At 43.7% G+C, this 23,973-nt stretch overlaps 1 protein-coding gene across 1 annotated transcript in view; it reads left to right on the top strand.

Moving 5' to 3' along the window:
* Positions 1 to 23,973, top strand: part of LOC117205899 (probable G-protein coupled receptor Mth-like 1) — a 153,925-nt gene that overhangs the window by 102,563 nt on the left and 27,389 nt on the right. The window contains exon 5 of the mRNA XM_033444726.1: positions 17,296 to 17,480. Coding sequence (XP_033300617.1) covers positions 17,296 to 17,480 — 185 coding nt within the window. The remainder of the gene's footprint in view (positions 1 to 17,295; positions 17,481 to 23,973) is intronic.

The following is a 23,973-nucleotide window of genomic DNA, read 5'->3' as shown; positions in this document are numbered from 1 at the left end:
TTCTAGGATCTGTCAATTGGAAACTATTCCAAATTAATTGGCCGCTCTTCCTTCATCTTTCTGTCGCGTCTTCCAGTCGTGGAAAATCGCGTTATAGATAAAGCGTTCCTTCTTCCAGCTGAGAGCAAAGCTGCCTCGCTTTTCATTATTTCGCAGACGACACGTAACGAGTCGCGAGTTTCCATGAATACGAAGAGGCGGCGAAAAAATGGACGATCGCACGAGCGAACGGAAAAGGGTGCGGACCGTTGGCAAGAATGGTTTCTTTGTTGATAGTCGCGGGTGACCGAACTTCCGTCACCGGGGGAAGAAGAGACTTCCCTTCTTCTCCCTTCGAGAGGGTCTTTCAGTGGGGCGCGCAACGCGCCGTATCATAATAGGGGGCCGCATGAATGCGTAACGAGGCGGTTCGCGAGCCGGTTCGATTTCACACGGAATAATTCCCATCGATAAATAATTCTCTCAACGCCGTCGGGTCTCTTCGAGGCGTCTTTTCCAACCGTGGCCAGTATGCTACGTCGATGAGACGAAGCGACGAGAAGAGACGAAAGGAGAAAGGGAACTTGGCCTTTGGGAGAAGTCGTCGCTTAAGCCGGATTCAGGCCTAATGGGCCGAGCAGCAGTTATATCACCGTCGAACGAGCGCGACCAGCACCAAGCTTTCATCCATATCAGACGTTTCGCTAATGGCAGCCGAACTACGCCGCGAGTCTTGCATCTGCGAAACGCAGCTGGACGTTAATCTCGTTTCCCGGTGTGCCGGGGATCTCTTCCTTTCTCGGCGACCGATTAGACCAAACGGGGTCGTCTCTCCCCAACCCACCACCCCCCTTTTTTTTACCGTGAGACCACCGTGCTCGAATTCCGCATGGAATCTCATCATCGTATCCCGCGATACCATCGACCGTCTCTAAAATCCTATCGTAAAACGAGGCTTAAGCGTACCCTCGTGGATTTGCATTCTCAGTTCTTAACCTGTTCAACGGGACGACTGAAATCTGTTGGTCGGAAAGAAAAGAGATTTTCGTATTGATTGTAATTCGCGTTTGGTAACGTTTGAAATTGGAAATGATTCTGCCTAAAACGAAGATGTAAAAAGTAATTGGAGACACGGGAAGAACGTGATACACATCTTCCATTTTTTACAGGAAAGCAACCTTTTAAGATTCATTTGCGTCTATGTGTATCTGATATTAGAGCTAAACGTTAGTTGATCCTCTTGAAAATTTTCAAAGCATCGACTGACAAAATATTACAGTAACATAGATGTTAAAACATCGCGTGTCTTAATAATTACGTACACCTTTGTTTCCCATGCAACTTGGCTAATTTATTATTTAAAATTCAATTATGTTATATTAAAATTCTCCTATCCATTCGACAAGTAGAAATAGAATCAGAAAATCAACAAAAATCTACTTATCATGTTTTTATCCTGTAATCTTCATCTTTCTGAATGCGAATAAGAACAACGTTGATTACGCGACGTGCAGATCTTCTGTGTATATCCTATTACGTTCACGAGTCAAAAAATGTCAATGTCCATCATGCACGATGCTCGGGCAGATAGAAACGCGTTTGTAGCGATAGATCGCAAGAAACGGGCAGGAAGAGTGATTTGCACGCGAGTTTTTTATCGGTAGATCCATTATGGCACATTTGTCAGCGCGCGAACGGCACCCTTGTGCGTGTCATGCGCCACAATACAAGGTAAAACGGGTGGAAACGCAACGAGACACAACGAACTGTGCATGGACAGCGTGTTGTTATCGTTCGATTTCATTTATCGCGCGGTTAATGCGTTTCTTGCGAACGAGATCTCGCGATGTCTCTGCGAACGCACCGAATACATCGCACCCTTTGTGCGACGAGCGTCTGCTACATACTTTGCCAGTCGATCAGAAGGTTGTTTGTAATCGGTTCAATGGCTCGCGCTGTACTCGCCGTGCGTCTGCCTCGCGATGAATTAATCTGCAGGTTTTTCGCGCGTGCGTTTCGTTCTTTGTGGCTCGATGTTCTTTCTTATTATCGGCCAACTGTTCGATGTACATATTTCCTTTCAAGTTGCCAGACCAGATAAATCTACGATATCATAATGAATACCCTGTGATTTTCATTCTTACGGCCAGACTGTACAATGTTCGTTGCATTTATGTGGGAAATTTACTTGAATATTAACGATACGTAAATGTTGCCATAATAATAACGATTAATTTCTCCTTTAAATAACGTGGCAACCTGACGTCGCGTATGTATCTATGTTACTGAAATATACAGGGTGGTTGGTAACTGGTGGTACAAGCGGAAAGGGGATGATTCTACGCGAAAAAAGAAGTCGAAAATATAGAATAAAAATTTTTCGTTCGAGGCTTTGTTTTCGAGGAAATCGACTTTGAATTTTTGCTCGGTACGCGTGCGCTTTATCGCGTCTCGTTATAACGGATCTCATTGTGGATCGTTGTCTCGATAGAAAAATTAAAAAAAAATGTTTATTCTATATTTTCGACTTCTTTTTTCGCGTAGAATCACCCGCTTTCCGCTTGTACCACCAGTTACCAACCACCCTGTATATTAGTATTATTTACATTTTCACGAGCACAGCTAAAGAGATAGAACTTAAATGGATATACTTGTGGCAAACATCCATTGGAAGATGCTGGATTTCCGAACGGATCGTCACGAAGCGTCAACATTTTTCGAACGAGGTTACGAAGCCGAAGAATCGCGTACATCTCTCGCCACTTTATGATTCCATCGTCGTTTGCCGACGGGTGGCTCCGGCGGACGAGACAATCCGGTGCTCCAGTCGAAGGCGCCAGCAACGAGAGCCGCAAAAAGGCTTGGAAAGCCGCGAAGTGTACGGTGCACGAGCCTCGAACTCCCGGTGTCGCTTTTATCGCTCGTAAAGCTAGAATTCTCGCGGTCGTGCCAGCTTCTATAAACTCTCCAACTTGGATGCACGTTCGCTGCCGCGACTCCTCGCAAGCGCCGGTCCTATCTCGACGTTTCTTCTCGAACCTTGCTAACTCGAGAGGAACGTTAACGCATCTGGTCCTCTCAAGTTAGATCTTACCACGAGTATAGAAAGAACTGTGGAAAGTTGTGAGTTTGTAGAACGAGGCAACAGGAGAAGCTGCACGCTTGTTTCTCATGCGAACGTGTGCGGAAGCGTGCAATAAAAGAGATAAAGGCAGTAAACACGACGCAGTAAACGGTATGCGGAGAAGATTGTTTGCAGATAGCGGCTGTTAAACGTACAAGGTGTTGGATGGAAAACTTACAAGGGACGAATACGTCTTAAGAGCAAATTGTATTTTTTATTCTCACGAGCTATTCGATTTTATGGCGCATAATTGGCTGTAATTATTTAGGAGAATCGTTGAATGAAAGATTTGAAATGAAAAAGTTGTTTCAGAGTCATTTCTGGGTCGCGCGGAAGTTGTTCGCAAGTAGCGGTCGTAAAAGCGAATCGTTGAAAGAAACCCTTTGCCTGTAACCCGAAACTCTTATTTCCGCCGATTCGAGTGGCAGCGACGCCACCAGCAAAAACACGTCTCGCGTGAGTCGAACGTGTATCAACGAGCGGCGTGCATTAATTAGACAAGGATCTTAAAGACCGAAGCTGGGTCTTTTGAAACTCGTCGTCTTAAACATGGTCCGCTTTTTTTCGCCACTTTCATAAGCGACGCGACGTTGTGCGATTGATTCTGGCACGTGCTTCGTGTGTTTGGCTCCTGTACACATTTTGTTGGGGCAACAGATCGCAGATAAGATTTCTTTCGAAAAAAGACAATTTTACAACTTTTCTTTCCTCTTCAAAGAATAATTTCCTTTGAAAATAGATTATGGATCGACGTGTCTCGCATGTAGGCACCGTAAAACTTTTTCATTGAAACAACAGATTCTATACGATATTCTTTTCAAAGACAAAATCTCGCAATACTGTTTCTTTCTTTCCAGGAATAATATCTTTTTGCAAATTATACATATATCGAATAAAACGCAACATCTAAGGGATACATACCAGACAGAAGAGAGCAATTACACCCTCGATTGAGCCATTCCAGGTCGAACTAAACGTCGATCGACCGTCGACGATTTTCCGTGCCGAAAACTTGGTGTTCGAGCTTAACTGTCGGTGAAAATCGGCTTCCGGTCTATCAATGGCACGCGTGCATTTCGGTTTTGTGGGTGAACATGGCGGACTAATGGCCATTTATCGACGCTATCGCCTCGGTAAATGGTGTCGAAGGGCTGAATGCCGCTTCCGTACACAGTCCGACGTCAAAGAGCTTCCTTCGACGTCGTCCGATTCGGACTACGTCAGTCTTGCGGATTTGCGGTTTCGGCCCATCGTCGCTTGGCCAGAATTCGATTGACAGTTTTCCGAGTATCGATCCGATTGCATAGTTTCGGTTTAGACGAGAATTCGTCGGTGGACTATTAGGTTTCGAAGAAAATCGGGATTTTGGTTTCGGCTTTGCTTTCTGTCGTTTATTGTAAATTGAAAGTTATAAATGTTAAATGTGATATTTATACGCTTAACATACGATATATAGCTGTTCAATGTTAAATAGACTACGTGGTTAATGTAAATATAGAGACTAGGTTCGATGGATTTTGAGTCACGTGGTTTCCATACAATGCGTGACGCGGTTAATGGCCTGTCCAGACGTGATGCGCTTTTATTAATTGTTATTCATTTCATGTATAGGTCCTAATAGTATATTAAATTAAACGAATTAATATATTCGCAAAGCGCCTCTATAAATTCCAATAGCGTTAAAAGATCATGATAATCACGAAGGCCAGAGTCGATACGTGAATTGAAAGCTCAGATCTCGATTACTTGGTCTTCGTTTCAATTCAATTTGTAGACATATGACTCTTCTTACCAATAACGAAAATTTTATCTTCATTCTAATCGTTGTATAAGAAAACATGAATTTATTAACGAATAATTTGGAAAGTAATGGTGAAACGATTTCTACAATGCTTGTTCGCATATCAATTCTGTTGCCTCAAGTAGAATTAGTAGACGATCGTGAACAATGCGAAATCATTGGATGTACCACTCGGAACACGTGCAGCCAATAAAAAGACGTTATTTCGGAAGATGCACGTCGAAGCGAGGATTATCCTGATAAATTCGCGGCGTTATTAAAGTGAACGATTCGTCCTGAGGATTTGGAAGATGGAGAGGATTCGGATCATGGGCTGGCAGATATGACGTACGGACTTTGCGCGACGACGCTCAGCTTTCGGTACGAAAATCGCGCAGCGACAGAGGACGAAGGGGGACCGTTCTTTGCCGAGACGCCGTGAGAAATGTAGCATGCGAAACGAATGCGCGATACTCGGGATAAATGATCGTAAAAAATTTCCACAGCTTCGTGGATATTTATCTGGCAGGACCGTCATCTAGATATCTAGGGGATTCGAAGTTTCCGAGTGTAACGATTCTTCCGTGTCGTTCAATCTCCGAGAAAAATCTCCCGTCTGCTACCACTCTGTCAACTCGGAAATTTGTTTCCATCCGATGCAAACGTTTGCCCGGAAATCGAACATGTCCCTCTTAAACATCGAATTTTCTTTGTCCCAGTTGGTTCTCGATTTTATCTTCGATCTTTCTCCAAGTTTCTTCTGCCTATGACATTTTAATTCGTCCTACATTACGGTCGAATTTACAAACGACGTGACTAAATTTACAGCTGTCAGTCGAGTGTAAGATACGCTTATTGTGAAAATGACTCGAAGAATTCAATCAATTTTTATAGCAAGAAATCTGAGAATCTAGAAAACCACCACCACAACCACCATGTGACCCGTTCCAACTCTCTGTTTGCCTGTTTCCTTCCGGTATAAACTTTAATGTCGCTGCAATTTCTCCTGGCGACCACTCTCGTAGACTTCCCTACAGTTCCGCGTTTTGCCCTTCATTTGCAGATAACCACTCGTGGAACCACCAAACAATCGAGAGCACCCCCTCGAGTGCGTTCCACTATTCATTTTCTTCCTTCCTTTCTTCCTGTCTGCTTGGTTACCCTTCAGCCAGCTCCTTTTACGCGTGACAACGTTTAAACAGCTAACACCTGGAAAGGATTCGCGACGGTAGAAAACGAAAGACAGGAGAACAGCAAGAGAGAAGGAGGGGCAAGAAGAACAGCGAGACGAGCCGAACCGTCTCGAGAGAAGCTTTGAAAAAAGAAAAAGGGGTGTCTGGGGTCGAAAGCGTGAGTCTCACCCTCTTCTTCTGGAATTATATCGAGGCGCGTGAGGGGTGACGCGACAGACTCCCGCCGACGACGAACGTTGTCCTTTTGCGCTCGCGAATGAAAGCTGATTTCCGCTTCCTTTTTTCTCTCTCCCCTTGATCCGAGTCTTTGACTCTCGGTCATGAATGAACGAGGAGAAAAAGAAAGGAGAAACGGAAATTAATTAACGACGAGAGAGCGTGTGGATTATCGGCACGAACACGGTTTCCGTTTACGAGTTTGTTGCTCAGGTTTGGCTGGTTGTTCGCCGTATTACGAACGGTGTATTTCAAAATATTAAGTTTCTCCATGCGCGGACATTATTGTTTTCCTTGTTTGCCGGCGGTGTGCACGCATTGTGAGTCCACGTGCACGTTACCGTCCGAGGAAATTTGATTTATAATGACGCCGCTTTATTGAAAACTGCGGCGGGGACGCGCGCGACACAATAAATATCGTCGACGGCATTGTGGGGATTAATTAAATCCGCGGGTTGTTTATATGCGCAGCGAGAACTGTTAATGAATTAATTGAAATATCTGCCCGTGAACCGAGATAATCCGACAATTATCGGATACCCGTTCGATTTCCATTATATGGCAAAAAATACACCGTATTACCCGGAACTGTGAAAGAGAGGACCAAAAAAAAGTGGGTGGTCCATTTCGTTGGAACGTCGTAAACGCGGATGTTTTTTCCCCTTCGTATCCGAACCAGCAAAAATCGTCGCACTGTGATCGATTCCTCTCGAATCTTTCCACGAGAAAATGACACCGAATCGATTCTCACCCTCGTCGTAGTTACAGGGGATGACATTTCGGTTTCTCGTCCCTTTAGTCAAACGACATCCAATACCGAGTAATCATCGTGGCTGATTTTTCCCCAATATAGCGCACCCTACCTTGAGGAGAACTTGTCTGCGAGCTTTTTTCTAAACCGCTAAGTGGATCAATATTGTCGCGGCGGGTGTTTTGAATATCCAACCCTCCGGCCAGTTTTAGGCGAGGTGACGTTTCGTCATCCAGGATGGAGTGTGTCGCAAGAACGAGTCACTCTTCGTTACCCCTCGACGGGGCTACATCTCGAAGAGCGGCATGCCTCGATAGCTTGTCCTCTTCGTAACCCTCCTGTTTGTTTTCCTTCTGGTCCCTTCTGTTTTTCCTCCATTAGCGACTTCACCACCCTCTCGTCTACGTACGTGCGACCCGTGTCCTCTTCCCTTTGCCACGTCTTTCCCGTCTGCTCTGTTGTCGTTCGGTTATCCGCGTCAACAAACACCTGACAACTTCTCACTACTATCTCAACGAAATGACTCGCGTCCTTGCTCGCCCTCGTCTTCGTGACACTTCTTGCAAACCCTCTGTGCAACGATCACACCGCGTTATCACCATCCGCACCATCTCACCGTACTTTTTTCCGATTTTTCTATCTTTCGTTCAACCAGAGACCAACGTACCGTGTAAACTAATTCACTTCTCTATCCGTTCCCGTGTTTTTAAAGCGGTCGAACGTCTATCAAGCCTCAAGGCCGGCAGTTGTTCCTCGAGAACTGCTCCATACCTACGTCAATCTTTCCACCTCCGGTGGTTTCCCGTCGATTATGCAACGGCATTCCTCGAACCAGTTACGTCAAGGACGCGCATTCCTCTCGGGCGCACGCTTCGGTTGCTTCTCGGGACACGATACGATCTGACCAATCGATCGTGCTTATTCTTATGGTCGAACGGCGCTACGATTAAGAGGATCGTGACGATTTTAATTGGCAACTGAATTTTAGACGCGTTCAAGAATCACTTTGAAGAATGAAATTAAGAAGGGAGTACGTACTTGAGTATGTTGGAGCAAAGGATATACCAAAGGAGAAGTTTCTGCAGGAAATTTCGTAGTCATCGAACGTTCCTCTCGTTCACGGCTAATGAAAGTTCTCGCGATGGTCGAGTTCCGGCACGCCTCCTACCTTTTCTTTGCAACAGCTGCAAAGGACGAAGGCAAAGTTACCACGGGAAAAGGAGCTGCAAGACTGTTCGTGTGGCACGCGAGACTCGATAACGACACGTGAACTCTCAGCCGTAGCTGTTTCGACCCTGATAGACCGATAACACGTACGGTGGCCGCGCACCGTGGCCACAACTCGACTTTATCGAGGCAATGAAAAGATTCTGACACTTTCAATTTCCAGCGTGTCTACCACGCAGAGTGACTAACCTAGATCTAACCTCGACCTAGCGTAACGTTTGCTTTAGGACGTGTTATAAATCGCTGCTCTTCTTTCTGATATCGATGCTTTTAGTGAAAATAACTAAATTCTACGAACGAGTGGGATTCATCAAGGATACGGGAGACGATGTTTTGAATGGTAATTTGATTGTTTTAAAAACATCGAAAATTTCGCTTAAATAAACGAAGATAGAACATAAACAAACAAACGTGGGATGTAAACGTACAAAATCGTGCGACTATATCCTAGTTCTAGTCGCTCGAGGAAACCTTGTAATATCTGGCTTATAATAATTCACCAAGTCTTTAAATATATTAATTTCTCAGAAAGAAACTCGACCTGTGTCTTTCGATTTTCTATTACAAAATAAAGAATAAACGTAAATGGCTGGAATAAAAATGCACGAGGTAAAAACTGTATAAGTATGAAAACAACGTACCCTACGATTTAGTTTCCATAACAACCTGTTAACTTACCCCAAACAAGTAACTCACATACATAGCTCACCGAAGGATACCGTGAAGGTACTTTTTATTCTTTCCTCGAAACACGATAAATTTCATATGAGGTTGAATATGACCTACAGTAAAGTAGTTGAAGATACCAAGAAAAAAGACTTGCCCGCTACAGTGTTTCCCATGGTCTAGGCCGATTCCATCGGGAAACTTCAGAAGAATTCCGTGTGAGAGGGCCACGTGTGCCGCATGAATTATTTCCCCAGGCTTTTCCATCGTCTACAGCGAATAACCCTTTCGCTCTCTAATTGCCGTAATCGCTTCGGCGACGTAACGGCGGTATATTGAAAATTCTGCGCGAGCCAGACGTCATTACCCTCTCGGTTTGCTATGTTCCTATCTGTTCGTCTTGAATTACTCCACGGAATTGCGTTAAGCCATCGCGGAAAGGGGTGAAAACGGAGTTGAACAGGGGTCGTGGAGGACAGTTAGAACCGTGTTACAGGGGGTGAAAGTGGCGAACCCCAGGTCGTTATCTTCCTCGTCCGTAATCGATGTCTAATTCCGAAAGTACGATATTGATTATGCAGAAACCGAGAAACGTCAGAGCAAGTGCCGATGTAGTTGCGCAGCCTTTGGACTTTGTATCGGAATTTATATTCTCATCGACGTTACCTCGACGACGAGTGAGCCAGGTCACTCTGTAATTGTCGCGATCGTCGGTTATTGCGTCTAATTAACGTCCGTTCGTTCGTTAGCTGCTCTTTTCTCGAGCCGCTCTTCGCCTCTCTTTGCGCCGCTTTAACGTCGTCCTTCTGCCGGTCTACTTGTTTTTCAAGCGTGGCCTCTGTCGTTGAGAGGTTAAAAACACGATGATCACCAACCGACAGATCGAGGCAATGCAACTTTTGAAATGTATAAATGTTAGCGATAGTCGAAAGCGATTTAAGAAAATGACCTATCCTTTGCCATCGATAATATCGCTATCGGGATCATGAACGGTTAATTGGATGATCGATGAATCTCGAATTACCGGTTCTCGTGAAACCGATCTTCGAATGTGCATCTGATCAACCGAGATATAATATATTGGGGTTTGCTGCAACGAGTTTAATTGGTTCTAGGATCTCGTCAAGCAAATTTACCGTTATTTAATTAAGATAATACCGTCATCTTTTTCTTGTTTGTTTTTACGCATTGTATACAGGGTGGTTGGTAACTGGTGGTACAAGCGGAAAGGGGGTGATTCTACGCGAAAAAGGAAGTCGAAAATATAGAATAAAAATTTTTCGTTTGAGGCTTTGTTTTCGAGAAAATCGACTTTGATTTTTCGCTCGGTACGCGTGCGGTAATTTATAACGGATCTCACTGTAGATCGTTGTCTCGATGGAAAAATTAAAAAAAAATTAAAAAAAGAAATTTGTATTCTATATTTTCGACTTCTTTTTTCGCGTAGATTCACCCCCTTTCCGCTTGTACCACCAGTTACCAACCACCCTGTATATCAAACCACGAACAAAGTCTAATATCTTAAAAAAGAAAGACCAGTTAATTCAAAATTATTAATTAACAGATATCGATAGATTTGTTCTCGCTAATAATTAACATTTTTCGTAGCTTTTGAATTTTCAAAGGTCAAACATTTTTGTCTACATTCCAAATTATAGATCGTAGATCACGTCCAGTTGATCTTTAGATCGACTTATCAAGACACAAGAAGTTCAAGCGCGAAAATTTTCTTTGTGCGGTGTTTCCGGTCTGGATAAAATTCACAATCGATCTAACGCATATATATCGTGATCGTTGTACCCGATTTTATCGATGGTACTTGTTCGCCCTAACATCATATGCTATAATTCATTACTAACACGCGTGCAATCGCGTTGCAGGCTAATTAGCGACAATAAGAACATATATTCGTGATAATTAATCGTTGCTTCAGCATGAAATCGGTGACGACGATAAATCAAGGGACACGAGCAAATGGCCATGGTTATAGGGATCGACAGGTCTGGTCGATGCTGGAGGATCGATCGTCCTGGGATAAACGAGCAAATACAACCGTCTCGGATAGATAAATTGACAGGGTAGCAGCGGGAGCTGCCGCAGTTCGGAAGTGAGAAATTCTCGCGGGTCGATGACACCAACTTCTCTCGCACTTAACCGCGTCTCCCGAAACTTTTCAATAAAGCGGGTCTCGGCTTTCCATACGTTCCGCCGGGGGACGAACTTTTGGGGCACTATCGTTCCTACGCAACATTTGCCGGATTCCCCGCGTGACACCCCTCCGAATGTCGCGGATTATCATTCTTGATCTTCTTTCCGAGAACTTTCCCCTTCTGGCTGTTCCGCGTGCGGTTTCGTTGAAAATCATCCGGGAATAAAATTGGTTTATCCACCAGGGATACAGTTTCGTGGACAAACCAATTTTATCCCCGTTTAGCCGGTTTGAAGCGAAGCAATTATTATCGTACCACGACGATATGTACTATCTTCTGTCGCTAAAAAATCATGATTCGAAATTGAGGAATAAACGACTTCTCGACACTTGTGGCTGTTTCGCTGGTTATAAAGATCATTCGAGGTCGCTCGTATGTAATTAAAAGCTCGTCCGAGATCGTTCGATATCGATCCAGAGAACATACAAATGTGATATCACGTCCGTTTGAAGAAAAACAGTATAATAAATTGTATTTTCGAGATTGCGTGCGTGCAAGGTGCACAAAAATTGCCAAGATATCTGTCCCTTAACCATAAGAAGCAGCGCGGTATGACGTAAAGAAGTCGTCTAACTTTTTCCACAGAAACTGTGACTTTTTCCCGCGTTTACGCGTACCGCGGCCAAGATAAATAATATCTTGCTCGTACATCGTGACTCCGCGTAACGACCTCGCTTCTTCCCGTTCCGTATTCTCCGCGAACCATGGCGTGATACCGTCTGCCAAGCGGGCCTTTACCTCTAACTGCCACCGCCGCTAATTGCCGTCCGTATAATTACCATATCGGACAGATAAATATAGGGCTAGCACGTTCATGGCCTCGGAGACAGTCGGCGACGTTTAGGTCGGCCGCGTATAAAGTCGACGGCGTGCGCTTCGCAGATACACAAGAACTCGCGACAACCGGTAGACAAAAACAGCAAGAAACCGAGACGTTGGTTTGTAATTCTACGAAATTCTTTTATTTCGTGACTTTTATTCCGCGGAGATAAAGCTGTCGTTCGCTGGTGAATGGACGAGCAAGTGGGTTTCGACGAGAGATTTGAATGGCGCAAAGTGGCGTGACGACTGCCGCTTCGAATACAGAAAACATTTTTGTCTCCCTATTCGTGCGAATATTGGACGTTCTACCGTGTTTGTATTCGCTGTACGCGTTCGTCGTCGTCAATGATCTCTCTCTCTCTCTCTCTCTCTCTCGGATACTTTTAATAACTTCAAGCCGTCGACGGTTTAACTACAGCCACAAGGCAAGGCGATTCGTGTACAAAGGCTTAATGGCTCCGCGGCCCTTTACGACTGGCCTTCCCCTTTTTTTCCGTTCGCAAATACCGAACGATAAATAGTCACAGTGACAGGATACAATTAAAAGAAGCTATTCCGACGAGTCCTTTGTCAGGATTAAGCCGATTCGCTCCACCATTCTCCTTCTCCGTGTCTCGTGTGCTCGCGCTGCGATAATAGAATACGTATATTTCATCGAGAGCAACGCAGAGAGAGAAAAGGAAGAGAGAAGCCGTTCGTCCGGTTCGAATGGGAACCCTTCTCCGGCGAATCCATTATTACAAAAATAACCTTTATCTCTTCCGTGCTCCGACAATGGGTTATACTTTCGAGAGCACGAAGAAGAGCTGCGCAATAATCCTCTTTGTCAGAGAAGATGTCGTCGTTCGCAAATTGCCTGCATCGTGTATGAAGACACCGATGTGTAACCTATACTTTTCAACCCCATCCATATCCGGAAACACAGCGACAACCGTAAAAATATTTATCATGCGCGTTTTAGGGGTACAATCGAAGGAAAGAGTGAAAAAGAAACGATGCTATATACGTGTATCCCTACGAGCAGGGTAACAGCTCCCTAATTTTCTCGACAGCAATATTTAATGCGTTTTCCCTCGGCGTCCCTGGCAGCAGTTCGCTCCATTTCGTTCCATTTTCAGCGGGACACGACCGCCGGCCAGGGGTGGAAAATTATCGTGGCGCCGCACAGACATCGAAGCGAGACGCGAAAACCCACCCTCTTCTTCCTATGCGGCAAACTTTCTCTTCCGACCGGACGAGAGGCAACTAATCGCGCGCAACGACCGCGGTGACGGCTAATTAGCGTTCTCGGAAATGAGCCGTGCCACCAGGAATTAATATCTCCAGTTTTCTCTCACCTCTTCGTCGTCCTTTCGCGACGAGACATCGAATCGCGTGGCGTCACTCTTCCTACTCTTATTTCACAAGGTGCGACACGACGCCCGTGTTACTATACTATAATCGAGTCGACGATTAAGGAAATAATCGTAAAAGTAATTAGCGAAATAATACGATTGCATCTCGCTGCATGGTGTACACGACCGCGAGCGAAACTTACGACAATCGACTGGTAGTCTATACCACGTTACATTAACGAGCTCGTGTAATCAAGTCGGCTCCGTATATCCAGTGGAGAAAGCCAATCGAGAATCGAGAGGTAAAATAACGCATAATCGAATGGACGCGTTTCAAGCAGCGCAGTCCGACTGGCACCACCGGTGCGTCTCGCTTGTCCCAGCTCGTTTTATTTGAATTTTCACTTTTTGACAATAGAGCCACGTCGTTACGCCCGACATTTGCCATATCCGTAGTAACGTCGGTTCAGATAGGGTGCGATTTACGAGTAACAACCCCTGGTGCTAAAGCGCCGTGTTGGGTCAACCCCTTCCAATTCACTGTACAGGGGTTTGTTGTTATAGCGACGTTAAACTAGCCAGACAATGACGGAGTCTCGTCGTTTCCATAGTCATTGCTCGTGATATCGGGGTCGCGCGTCCGAATTTAATTATTTTCAAGTCTCGTTAATAAGCCCTCGCGCTGATAAATTTGCAAGTGACCCTGTTATTCCGTGGTTCCGCTAATAATTGGGCTTCCCTTCGCTGTAACTGTGTCCCCGTTTCTAGGTTTAACGCAAGCACAAACACGTATTTTCTGTGTTATTTTTCACGTGGTGAATTTAACAAAAATACGTCTCCTGTTTTTAAGTTTACCTCGGAGTTTACCATCATTTATATCACCTTCCGACGTGAATCATCTTATTACGTGTTAGATCATTTGTTTCTTGAGAATTGAAAGTACATTCTTATGTAATGAAATTAGGAAATTAGATCGTTTTGATTATATCACAGCTTTGCTGTAATGAAAAATAGCGAGATCGGTTTAACTTCCGGGAGGCTCATTTACTGCTCGTATATCTTATAACTTGTTTATATAAAATTTAGCGCTTCCGTCCTGTTTCAGGTTTTTCATTAGACTCGACGTGATTTCCGTTATGTTTCATAACTCTTCGGGACACGAAGATCGACTCTTCGTTCGAATCCACAAAAAGCCAAAGCAGAAACACGTTTACCGTTCGTTATTTCCGTGGGAAAAGATTAACCGACGCCTAATAGGAGAAGGCAGGTCATTGAACAAGCGACCGTTAAAAATTGAAAATCTTAATGAACCAGTTAATCGTTTCACGATCGAGTCCTTTTCCCTTCTATGAGTCGCGTGTCGTCATTCGTCACAGTCGATTATATCGTCGTTCTCGCGATGAATTCGTTGACTATATTCGAACGAGAAGAACGGAAGACACAGCCAGACGTGCAAACGATAGTCATTCTCGGACCACGACGTCCTACGCTACCAGCCGACATCCTTTTTATTGCGCGTCTCATCATTCTGTCGACTTTCATTTTTCCCTGGAATTTTGCCAGCCCTTTTGCCAGTGCTCTCTGCTCCTTATTGCATTTCATTTCGTAGACTTTTCGACTGGCTCCGCGGTGGCTGCAAAATTTCTAGCCTGTGCAAACTCTTGACCCAACATCGGTTGGTATTATAAGCGGAAGCGATATAGCGAAGTCGCAAAGTAAAACGTTGAGTAGGAGCAGCGATTGATCTAGTTGCAGCTATCCCACAGGCATTTGCATTAATTTTTTGACACGAATTTCTATCATCGTTGATCGAGTCATAATATCAGGTTGTCCGAAAAGTGTCTTTCTTTCGCAAACGTGCTTTTTACAACAGTACGCCTTCATCTCAACAGAACAAAATGGACCGCACGTAATTCGACAAAATGATATAAAACGAAAAACATTGTGCGTCTATTATTTCTTTATAAAACGAAAGAAACTTTTCGGACAACCTAATACTTATAGCCAACAGTATGTACGTGGCTAAACCTATTATACCTTCGATATGTAGCTAAATATGTTGTACATAGTTAATTAGAATCTAATGATATGTCGAAAATAAATCGGTATGTGTATGTAATCATGTTTCTGTCTCGACACAAGCAGATATCAGTATTATCAAAAATATTTGGCTTCGGTAATTGAGAAAACGAAATATCTGTGTTGGAATACAACGATATTACACACATAGGCACAAATAATCTTATACAGATACCTACACAGGCATTTGAACAGGACACTTACACAGGTCATACTCACTACTGTTTAGAGAGTGGGGTTGAAGATCTTTTAAGGGACCATGGGTCACTGCGTACAGCCAGTGTGAGAGTGACTGGCCAACTGTCAACGATCCATAAATTCTTTACCTGCACACTTTCTTAATTATGTCATATCACTCACTTATATTTTAAATACATTTGATTCTGTAATTCTGTTTAATAAATATCACCTAGTATTATTTCAACATAAACATTGTGTCTTCCACAGATTATTTATCTTAACTTTAAGATTAAATTCTAACAATCTGAATCATTTCGACTGGTTTGGCAATTGATGTGGTGTTGCGTATATGACGCAGTGCTCAAATTATTTATTTCGGTCCCTAAAACCTGTAAGCTCTAGCCACTGACCGATTTTACCTCGCTATATCGCTTCTATACCGCGTATAAAAGTGCAGCTTGTAATTGTTAACTGCTTAGGAGGCAGTTTAACGAACGAAACAGCGTAACGGCGATCTATCGAAGTTGAACGTACCAGAGAAACACAGGGAGGTCTGTGTAGATTGCATAATAACATTCAGGAACGTACACACACGCATCGGAGATGCTAATGGTCGGGAAACTTTGCTAGCAAACTCGGGACGAAACTAGCGCGAAACTAGCGCGATTTGCTCTGCAGCAAGCCCTTTCGAAAAAAGGTCTCGGTGCCTGCATTCGATAGCCAGGAATGCGGACTATGCATTAATTGCATCTAAGGTAATTGTTTCGGCCATCACCCCATCGAACAGTGTGCCGGTAGTTTTTCACCCTTCTGCTCCGTCGATTGCTCCGTTTACCTCTCTAGAGGCTTGTTTGTGCTCGTTGAAACGTATGTAGATTACCTTTCTCGAGGCCCTTTGTCGAACGAGTGCCCGTTCCGACGATAAATCTATTTCGATGACAGTTTTTCTGCTGAAGGATAGAGTGCAATACACTTCGAGATCTGAACGTGTATTTCGTTCTATCGGTGCTACGAAATTGCATTCGAACTGCAATTGTCTTTTTTTTATCATGTGTTGGAGATCGAAGATATCTGCGACCTGTAGTGTTCTAGTCATGGAAGTACTATAGCGAGGTCGTAAATTAAAGTGCCATGTCCCGATAACCATTGTTTTAGGAATATAGAAGCTTTTAGAATGCTCTGTAAAAGTTATTTCCATTTAATTAAAGCATCGTATAGTGTATAACAATTATAGTATGTAACAAAATATTTTTTTACGGTTAATCATCGCGAAACGAAACGCAATAACTTCGCAGCGAACTTTCGTAGCGTTCTATTTTAATAAAAATTACCTTTCTATAGAATGTACGAAGATTTTCATGAATGACTATATCGATATTAATTCCTGACTAATTTTTGTAATCCCGCTATATTTTCTCTATAAGTTCATCTTCCGTGCCAAATGGGCAGACAAAGATCTAAAACAAAGAAGCGATCATCATGCCCGCGTCCATTTTTCAATACTGATTACGCAAAACGCGAGACCATCCGTCTCCCGAAATAGCGTTCCGTGAAACTTTAACTTCCGCCGATTCTAATGGAACTCCTCTCTTCTTTTCTCCTTCCACGCGAAACTGTAGCGCGGGATTGCCGGAGTGTTTTATTGTTCGCGTTCCGTTTAAGTGCACAGGACGATCTCGTGTTTCGTGGCTTGTGCTCGCCCCCACTGACCATTCTTTTTTCTTCTTCTTGCAGAGACCTGAGACCAGCGAGCTTGGAGAAAGGCCAAGAGACCCTCCGACTACGCGTATACGCCTGCTACGCTTGGGGTGGCCCCCTTCTAGTCGCCGGTTTGGCCGCCCTTCTCGATCATCTTCCGCCTCAACCTCAATACACGTTCCTCAGGCCCCGTTTCGGCGACAAACAGTGCTGGTTCTACGGTAAGTTCCCATTCGCTTTCATTGCTATGAAAAAAGGAACTCCTCGAGAGATCCTTGAAATATCTCTCAGTTAGAGAAAGTTTGTCCTCGTCAAAGCAGTGGTTGAAACTTTGACTTTAATGAAAGCTCTGGTAGGATTTCTGCCTTTCTAACTGTTCAAAGAGGACACAACCGGATGAACAGAATGATCTAAAAGTGTGGAAGTCAATGTTGGACATGCGGGTAATAAACAGAAAGTATTTGCGAATGTTATTCGTATCGTTATTCGTATAATTTATGTATCTTTGCTTTCTTATACGCGAAATCAACGTAGCGATATTTTAAAGAAACGTCTGCCTGAAGAATCGAAAATAAACCGGATGCAATCTTTTATAAACCGAAGAATCTAAGAAAAGATTAACTGGCAGAAAATAGAAAGCGTTGACGGGACGATGCAGTCTGCTTCGTGTTATTCGAAAAATCAAAATTAGCGATTCAGCGTATACTCCGAGTATATCAAAATATATATATATCATAATATTTAATTTTTGCAAAATATTACACTGTATCTTTCGCCTAAGTCGTTGGAAATTTTCTAGTCGATGAAGTACATCTTATTTTAATCGTTCTAAGAAATTCAGTAACGCGTGGTATAATAATATAATAATATTGCTTACCGAACGATACGGATTCGCGATCGACGTTACAATTAACGGCGTAATAACTCGGAACATCGTGTGGTCGAAGGAATTTCGCGAGGAAACGAGATCACGTCGAATAACATTTCTGTGGAGCCAATGAGACGAGGTTTCCTCGCGATGATAATTAATCCGGTGCTGTACGAAAGCCGCAAATTAATTCGATCGCGTCACACACGACTTATCAGTGAATTAATTTCCGTCGATGCCACGAGCGTGGCCCTCGTTGGATGATTCCTCTGTCTCTCTCGTGTTCTGTTGTTCTCGAACGACAGTCGGTGCCGGACTTGCTGACATTAGTAACGGATCAGTAGCACAGACGGTAATGGAGCCTATTATCGAAAGTAATACAGGCTGGGAGGAGGACGGTTAACACGTAATTCCCTGTGATCCGATTATTCCGCTAATTAATAGGACTGGTCAGTCGTGTTCCGGGGCGCTGATTAAATCGGTTTCGTTAATCGATGGATCGATCGGCCGGCCGCGTATTAATTGCTAATCAAGCACCGTTTGCGGCGTTCCTTCGGTCGCTGCTCGTGAAAAAGTCGATTCATCCCGGAATCTGTCGTCTATGGAATTTCGAATTAATCGATAGATGAAAATTTAGCGAATTTAGTGAATTTTAATTGTACATTCGTGAATTACAGGGACACTTAGTAACGTTAAACGTAGGCTATCGTTAAACACGATTTTAACAAAAACCTTCCAGATATATATAAAATATAAATAATATATTATAAGTATAATTTAGCTATTTTTTTATAATACAGCGGTTTGACCGACTAACTCGGGACTAAATTATATCTATGTACTTTCTTGCTTCCGAACCTTCGTTAAATCCACCGCGATCGAAAGATGTGCGGACAATAGGTCCCTGGTGTCACGAGCGAAGGAAAATTCGAAGGAAACACACGGTGGTTAATAGGTGAGTATTCTGCTAAGTGGATTAGCAGAATATCTCGTTAGGTCGTGTACCCACGATTTTCCATTTCTCTCGCCCCAACGATTCCTGTTACGTATGCGCAAGCATCGTAATCAGTTGAGATAAGAAACAATGGCACGCGCGCTATCAGGATTCCTTGCGTGGCAGGCACAGGAATACTTCGCTAAGAGGATTACATAGCTCCCGAAAGATTGTATTTAAGTATGACGTAGGGTAGCTGAATAAGAAGATCGATACCCCAAAGTACGTTTAATACCTCGAATCCCTAATAATAACCCCGGTGCAACCCCTGCGGCGCGGCACGGCGTGGCAACTGAACCACCAGCTGATTCCTAGGTACGCATGTACCCGCGGAATAGAGATTATAAGGAGGTGAACCACGCGACGATGTGTCATGTCTTTATTCATAGCACGGATTTACCACCGTTGCACGTTATTTAACGAGCATCCCCTGTAATCCACATTTACCGCAACCGATAATCCAAAGAGCATACTCTATCTTTCTACGTCTCCTAGGACGATACATATGAAATATGTTTCTCTAAAGTTTCAATGTATTTGGGGTTTGGATAATGCCGTTCATTAAGTCTCGTCCTATCTGCAAACTGACCGACTCCATTTTCCGTAAATTTTTCAATTTCATTACGTAAATACCTATATAATATCTCTATAATACGTTATATAAATTAATAATAGATTTTCAAAAGAATAAGTCACACTCCCATAAATTCATTCGTCGCAAGGAGATGACATAAACGTTGGCAATGACGTCTTAATCTATATCTGATTAAAAGATTTATTCGAAGAAACATTTCATATGCATCAACCTAATGTGTCTCTCTGTCTGTCTGTCTGTCTGTCTGTCTCTGTCTCTCTCTCTCTCTCTCTCTCTCTCTCTCTGTATATATCTCTGTATGTATGTACACCTCCTCGTACAAGCCGCTGGAAACTCTCTGGCCGCGTAAACACTCGTTTCAAACAGTGCAACTACGTTGCGTATTAATTTTCCGTGGCCGCGATATTTATCGACGCCGACCGGAGGAGAACACCCCCGGTGATTAATATTTAGCTTTTATATCCTTTGACAAATATAAACGTCGCTATACGCAGACCGGTTGTGTATTTTCGTTTCGGTTTCCGGGTGGGTCGCGCGACTGGTTTTCACCCTGTGCTTCCCTTCCCGTTCTCTCATTTTCGACTAGCTTACTTTACATTTCTATCGATCGTCCGCAAACGATTTCATCGCTTGATAGCTATATAACTTTTGAACTTGCAACGAAGAGAAAGGAATTTTAATTAGACCGAACCTTGATTCGTTTCAACAAAGTGCATCGTGAAATGAGATTCTTGCGACCACCACGCTATAGTATGAAGGACCAAGGGTCATGGTGTTCATCAGTCCATTGCTATTTTCCATAAAACAGTCGTATTTGTCCGGACTCGATGATCTCTATCTTGTCTATTTACTTTCTTTTTGGTTGATCATCGTTAGTCTCGGAACTAAACTTGGTTGATCTTCAGTGGAAGAAATTGAAACTCGCGAAACCAAGTATCAAAGATGATAGCGAACGTTTTTTATAAATAAGTACAAAACACGTTCGCCTGGCGTTCAAGTACCAGCAAGATAATATTGGATTTACCATCAGGAGCTCATTGGAGCACCAATATTCAGGACTTCGACATTGTGTAACGCTGCGGGAACCACAGAGCCATTGAGAAACACAATCAGTCATCAAGCAACGCCCATTCAAGACGCCCTCAGGTCGGAACGCTTGATGCTATTTGTAAATATACGGAGCTTGTTGAGCCACTCTAGAGTTAAACATCGTCACGAGTGAGTCTCTTCTCGAACAATCTCCCGCAACATTAATTGCATCGCGAGCGGAAGATGCCTCCCGTTTACGTGTCTCTGGCGCAATAACTCTGCTGCCTTCTCCATCAGCCATGGAGTACCACCTGAAATATCCGAGCAAAATCCAAATCCAAGTATCGAGAGTGCTTGTTAGGTGGATGGAAGATGAGCAAGTTCTATCACATATATATGTACGAACCTCTCATCGAAAGTCAAATCGATCAACTCCGCTTTTCCTAAGTTTCTCGATTTTACTGTCCAAGTACATGATTAATGTTCAAATTCTCGAAACTTCGACTTCTCGAAACGATGAGTCTATTTCGCTAAGTCTATGATTAATGGTTACAGTGGATATATTTTTCGATGAACAAACATTATGCTACGTGCGCACTATGTAACACAGAGGAAAGATTCGTTCGTCCGTATCGAACCATAAGAAAAACGATCGAAAGCAGGTTCTCGTCGAGATGTTTGCTCTCTCACGTCGCACAGAGAGTACAATGGCGCGTCTTCGTGTCACGTAATCGCATTGGGACGAACATCAGGGAAGGGGAGTGAAAGAGTAAAAGGAAGGCGCTTCTCAAACGTGTCAATTCACTGGCCAGGCAGCGTTTCCTCTCTTTTTCGCGCAAATAAAGCTAAACTGGACAAAGGAGGGCGTATAGCCTGGAAGCGCGTAGGAAATAGAGTCGTAGCCGCGCGCTGCTAAATCAGGATAATGGTGCCCCATGGGAAGCTGCATCGTACTATCGCGAGTTGTTACGTTCTGACACAATGCTTTTGCACTGGTGGGACTAGATGAGGGGTTCAGAGGGACAAGCAGAGGTTGTTCTGCAACGGACGTTACCCTGCGTTCCATCGTGTTTCAACCCTTCCCTCTATCTCTCTCGACCCAGTGGCTGCTGTATCCATCCACTTTGCGGTCCTCCTCGTAGACCTTTGTTTCTCTCGTTCCGCTTTTTCTGCGGCTTCTTGCGGTCTACCCATGGAATCGAATTCAATGTTTTTACGCGATCGATCGATCGGTATCTAAATCTTTGCCGCGTTGTTCGTGGTTTATGGTTAATACAGAATGGTTACATTTGCGGTAACAGTGGCTACGCCCGAGCATTCTTTTTGTATTTGTAAATAGCTTGGATTTAATATATCTCTCCTGGTATATAGCGAGGTTGTAAATTAAACGACAGTGAAGCGATATCGAATAATATCTTGGGCTGTGCAATAAAAAAAATGCGACTTGTGACTAATTGTTTCAATATTCTATATTCTACATGTTCTATAATATTCTACAAAAAGAAAAAAATACATTGCAAGATTTTCTAATAGAAATTTCTTTGTACAGCTCTCGTTAAGGTTTCCGACTCTCGCCTTCTTATATTCCTAGCAAACGTCCTGATATTTAAAAAGTGATGATTTCACCCATGATTGACTTTACAGCTTCTCCGTATCGTACTTCGAACTACAAGAACGACTGCGATATTTCAAAAATAAATAGCAGCTTACTCACCAGAGATATTCTAATAGACCGGCGTGTAAACGTTCTAACTTGACAGCAGCGAATCTTAAAAGTTTCCCCTTTCACTTTCCCGAATGCTCCTTCCCATTTGATCGCCCGGCGCTTTTTCCTCTCACCTTCTACCCTCGCATTCTTTCCGCTCTCGTCTTACACCCTTCGCGTCTCCGCTTTCTCCTACACACTTTCTGTTTCACGTCTCCCTCCATTTACTCTATTTCTACGGTGCCCTCGTACTTCATCCCCCACCCTCTGTGTCACTTGGGCACAGCCCATAACAACGTGGGCCGAGACGATGGGGACGAGAGATAAACCTGGCGCCAGCCAGTTCAACCCCTTTGAACGCGCGGAACTGTTGGAACTTCTACGACCCCTTTTCAACCCCCTTCCTGTGTACCTCAGGCGCGTAGATCACCGACAGGTTATACCGGTGAACGTCAGTGAATGATCGATTATACGCGTTTGTTCTTACGTCGTGCGCATAAACAGACTAACTTCCTCCAGAGAAAGGATGCGTGTCCCTATCAGCCGCGATTTAAATTCCTAATTAATCGAGAGATCGAGTAACACTTTACGTCATCCGTCCTTGCTTTCTAACTTTCTAGACAAAAGAGAGAATGTAAAGTTGCAAAGACGTGTACTGATCGGAGAACATATTTGCGATCAGCGCGATTTTCCTAAACTTTATGATTTGATGGTAACTTTGATGATTTATGGTAAGACTTGTTTGTCGCATAATCGTGATAGTCGAGTCTCGTAACTACGAATTTTTACGAATTAACGGGAAATTTAAAGACACGAGAATTCACAGAATTTTATAATATGCAAAGATATAAAATACCCGAAATAGAGTACTCGTTATATTTTCAGTAGACAATGTGATTCTGTATTTATAAAAATATAAAAGTCCACGGTATATTCGTAACGGTGCACTATGGCAGAATGATTCGTACAATACATTCATAAAATTTGTCGCACTTTTGACGTATTCGTCGGAACTCCGGTTCATCCAAATACGCGTCCATTGTAACCATAATCCAACACGTGAAACAAGCAAGAAACCGATGAATGGTGGAAGTGTCCCTAAGGGATGGGAGAGAAAAGGCTTCCCATGAGAAGGAGACGGTCGTGCAAAGAGGCTGAATAAACGGGAACATAAGAAAACTCATTTACCAGCACATCGAACAGAGATGGTTCAAAAGCCAGACTGGTATTCGAGCCTCCCCTTCACAAGGCCTGGTGCACTGGCATTCTGGCGTTCCGGTGTTCTGGCGCGCCCCATAACAACGTAGGCCGAAACGATGGGGTAGAGAGATAAATCTGGTGCCAGCCAGTCCCAACCCCAGCGTGCGAAACCAGCAGAACTCTCTGTTTCCCCTCTCTCTAAGCCTATACTAACTACCGTCCGCGGCCCACTAAACTGCACGCCTAAACGCACACGACCAAGTATTTAAGTAGCCTCGAAGCGAGCCCCTCCTTCGCGTTCATACGCATTATTACTGCACCTG

Source organism: Bombus bifarius, unplaced genomic scaffold, assembly GCF_011952205.1.
Source record: "Bombus bifarius isolate JDL3187 unplaced genomic scaffold, Bbif_JDL3187 scf7180000007996, whole genome shotgun sequence".
Classification (NCBI taxonomy): domain Eukaryota; kingdom Metazoa; phylum Arthropoda; class Insecta; order Hymenoptera; family Apidae; genus Bombus; species Bombus bifarius.
This window is presented reverse-complemented; position numbering and strand designations above follow the sequence as displayed.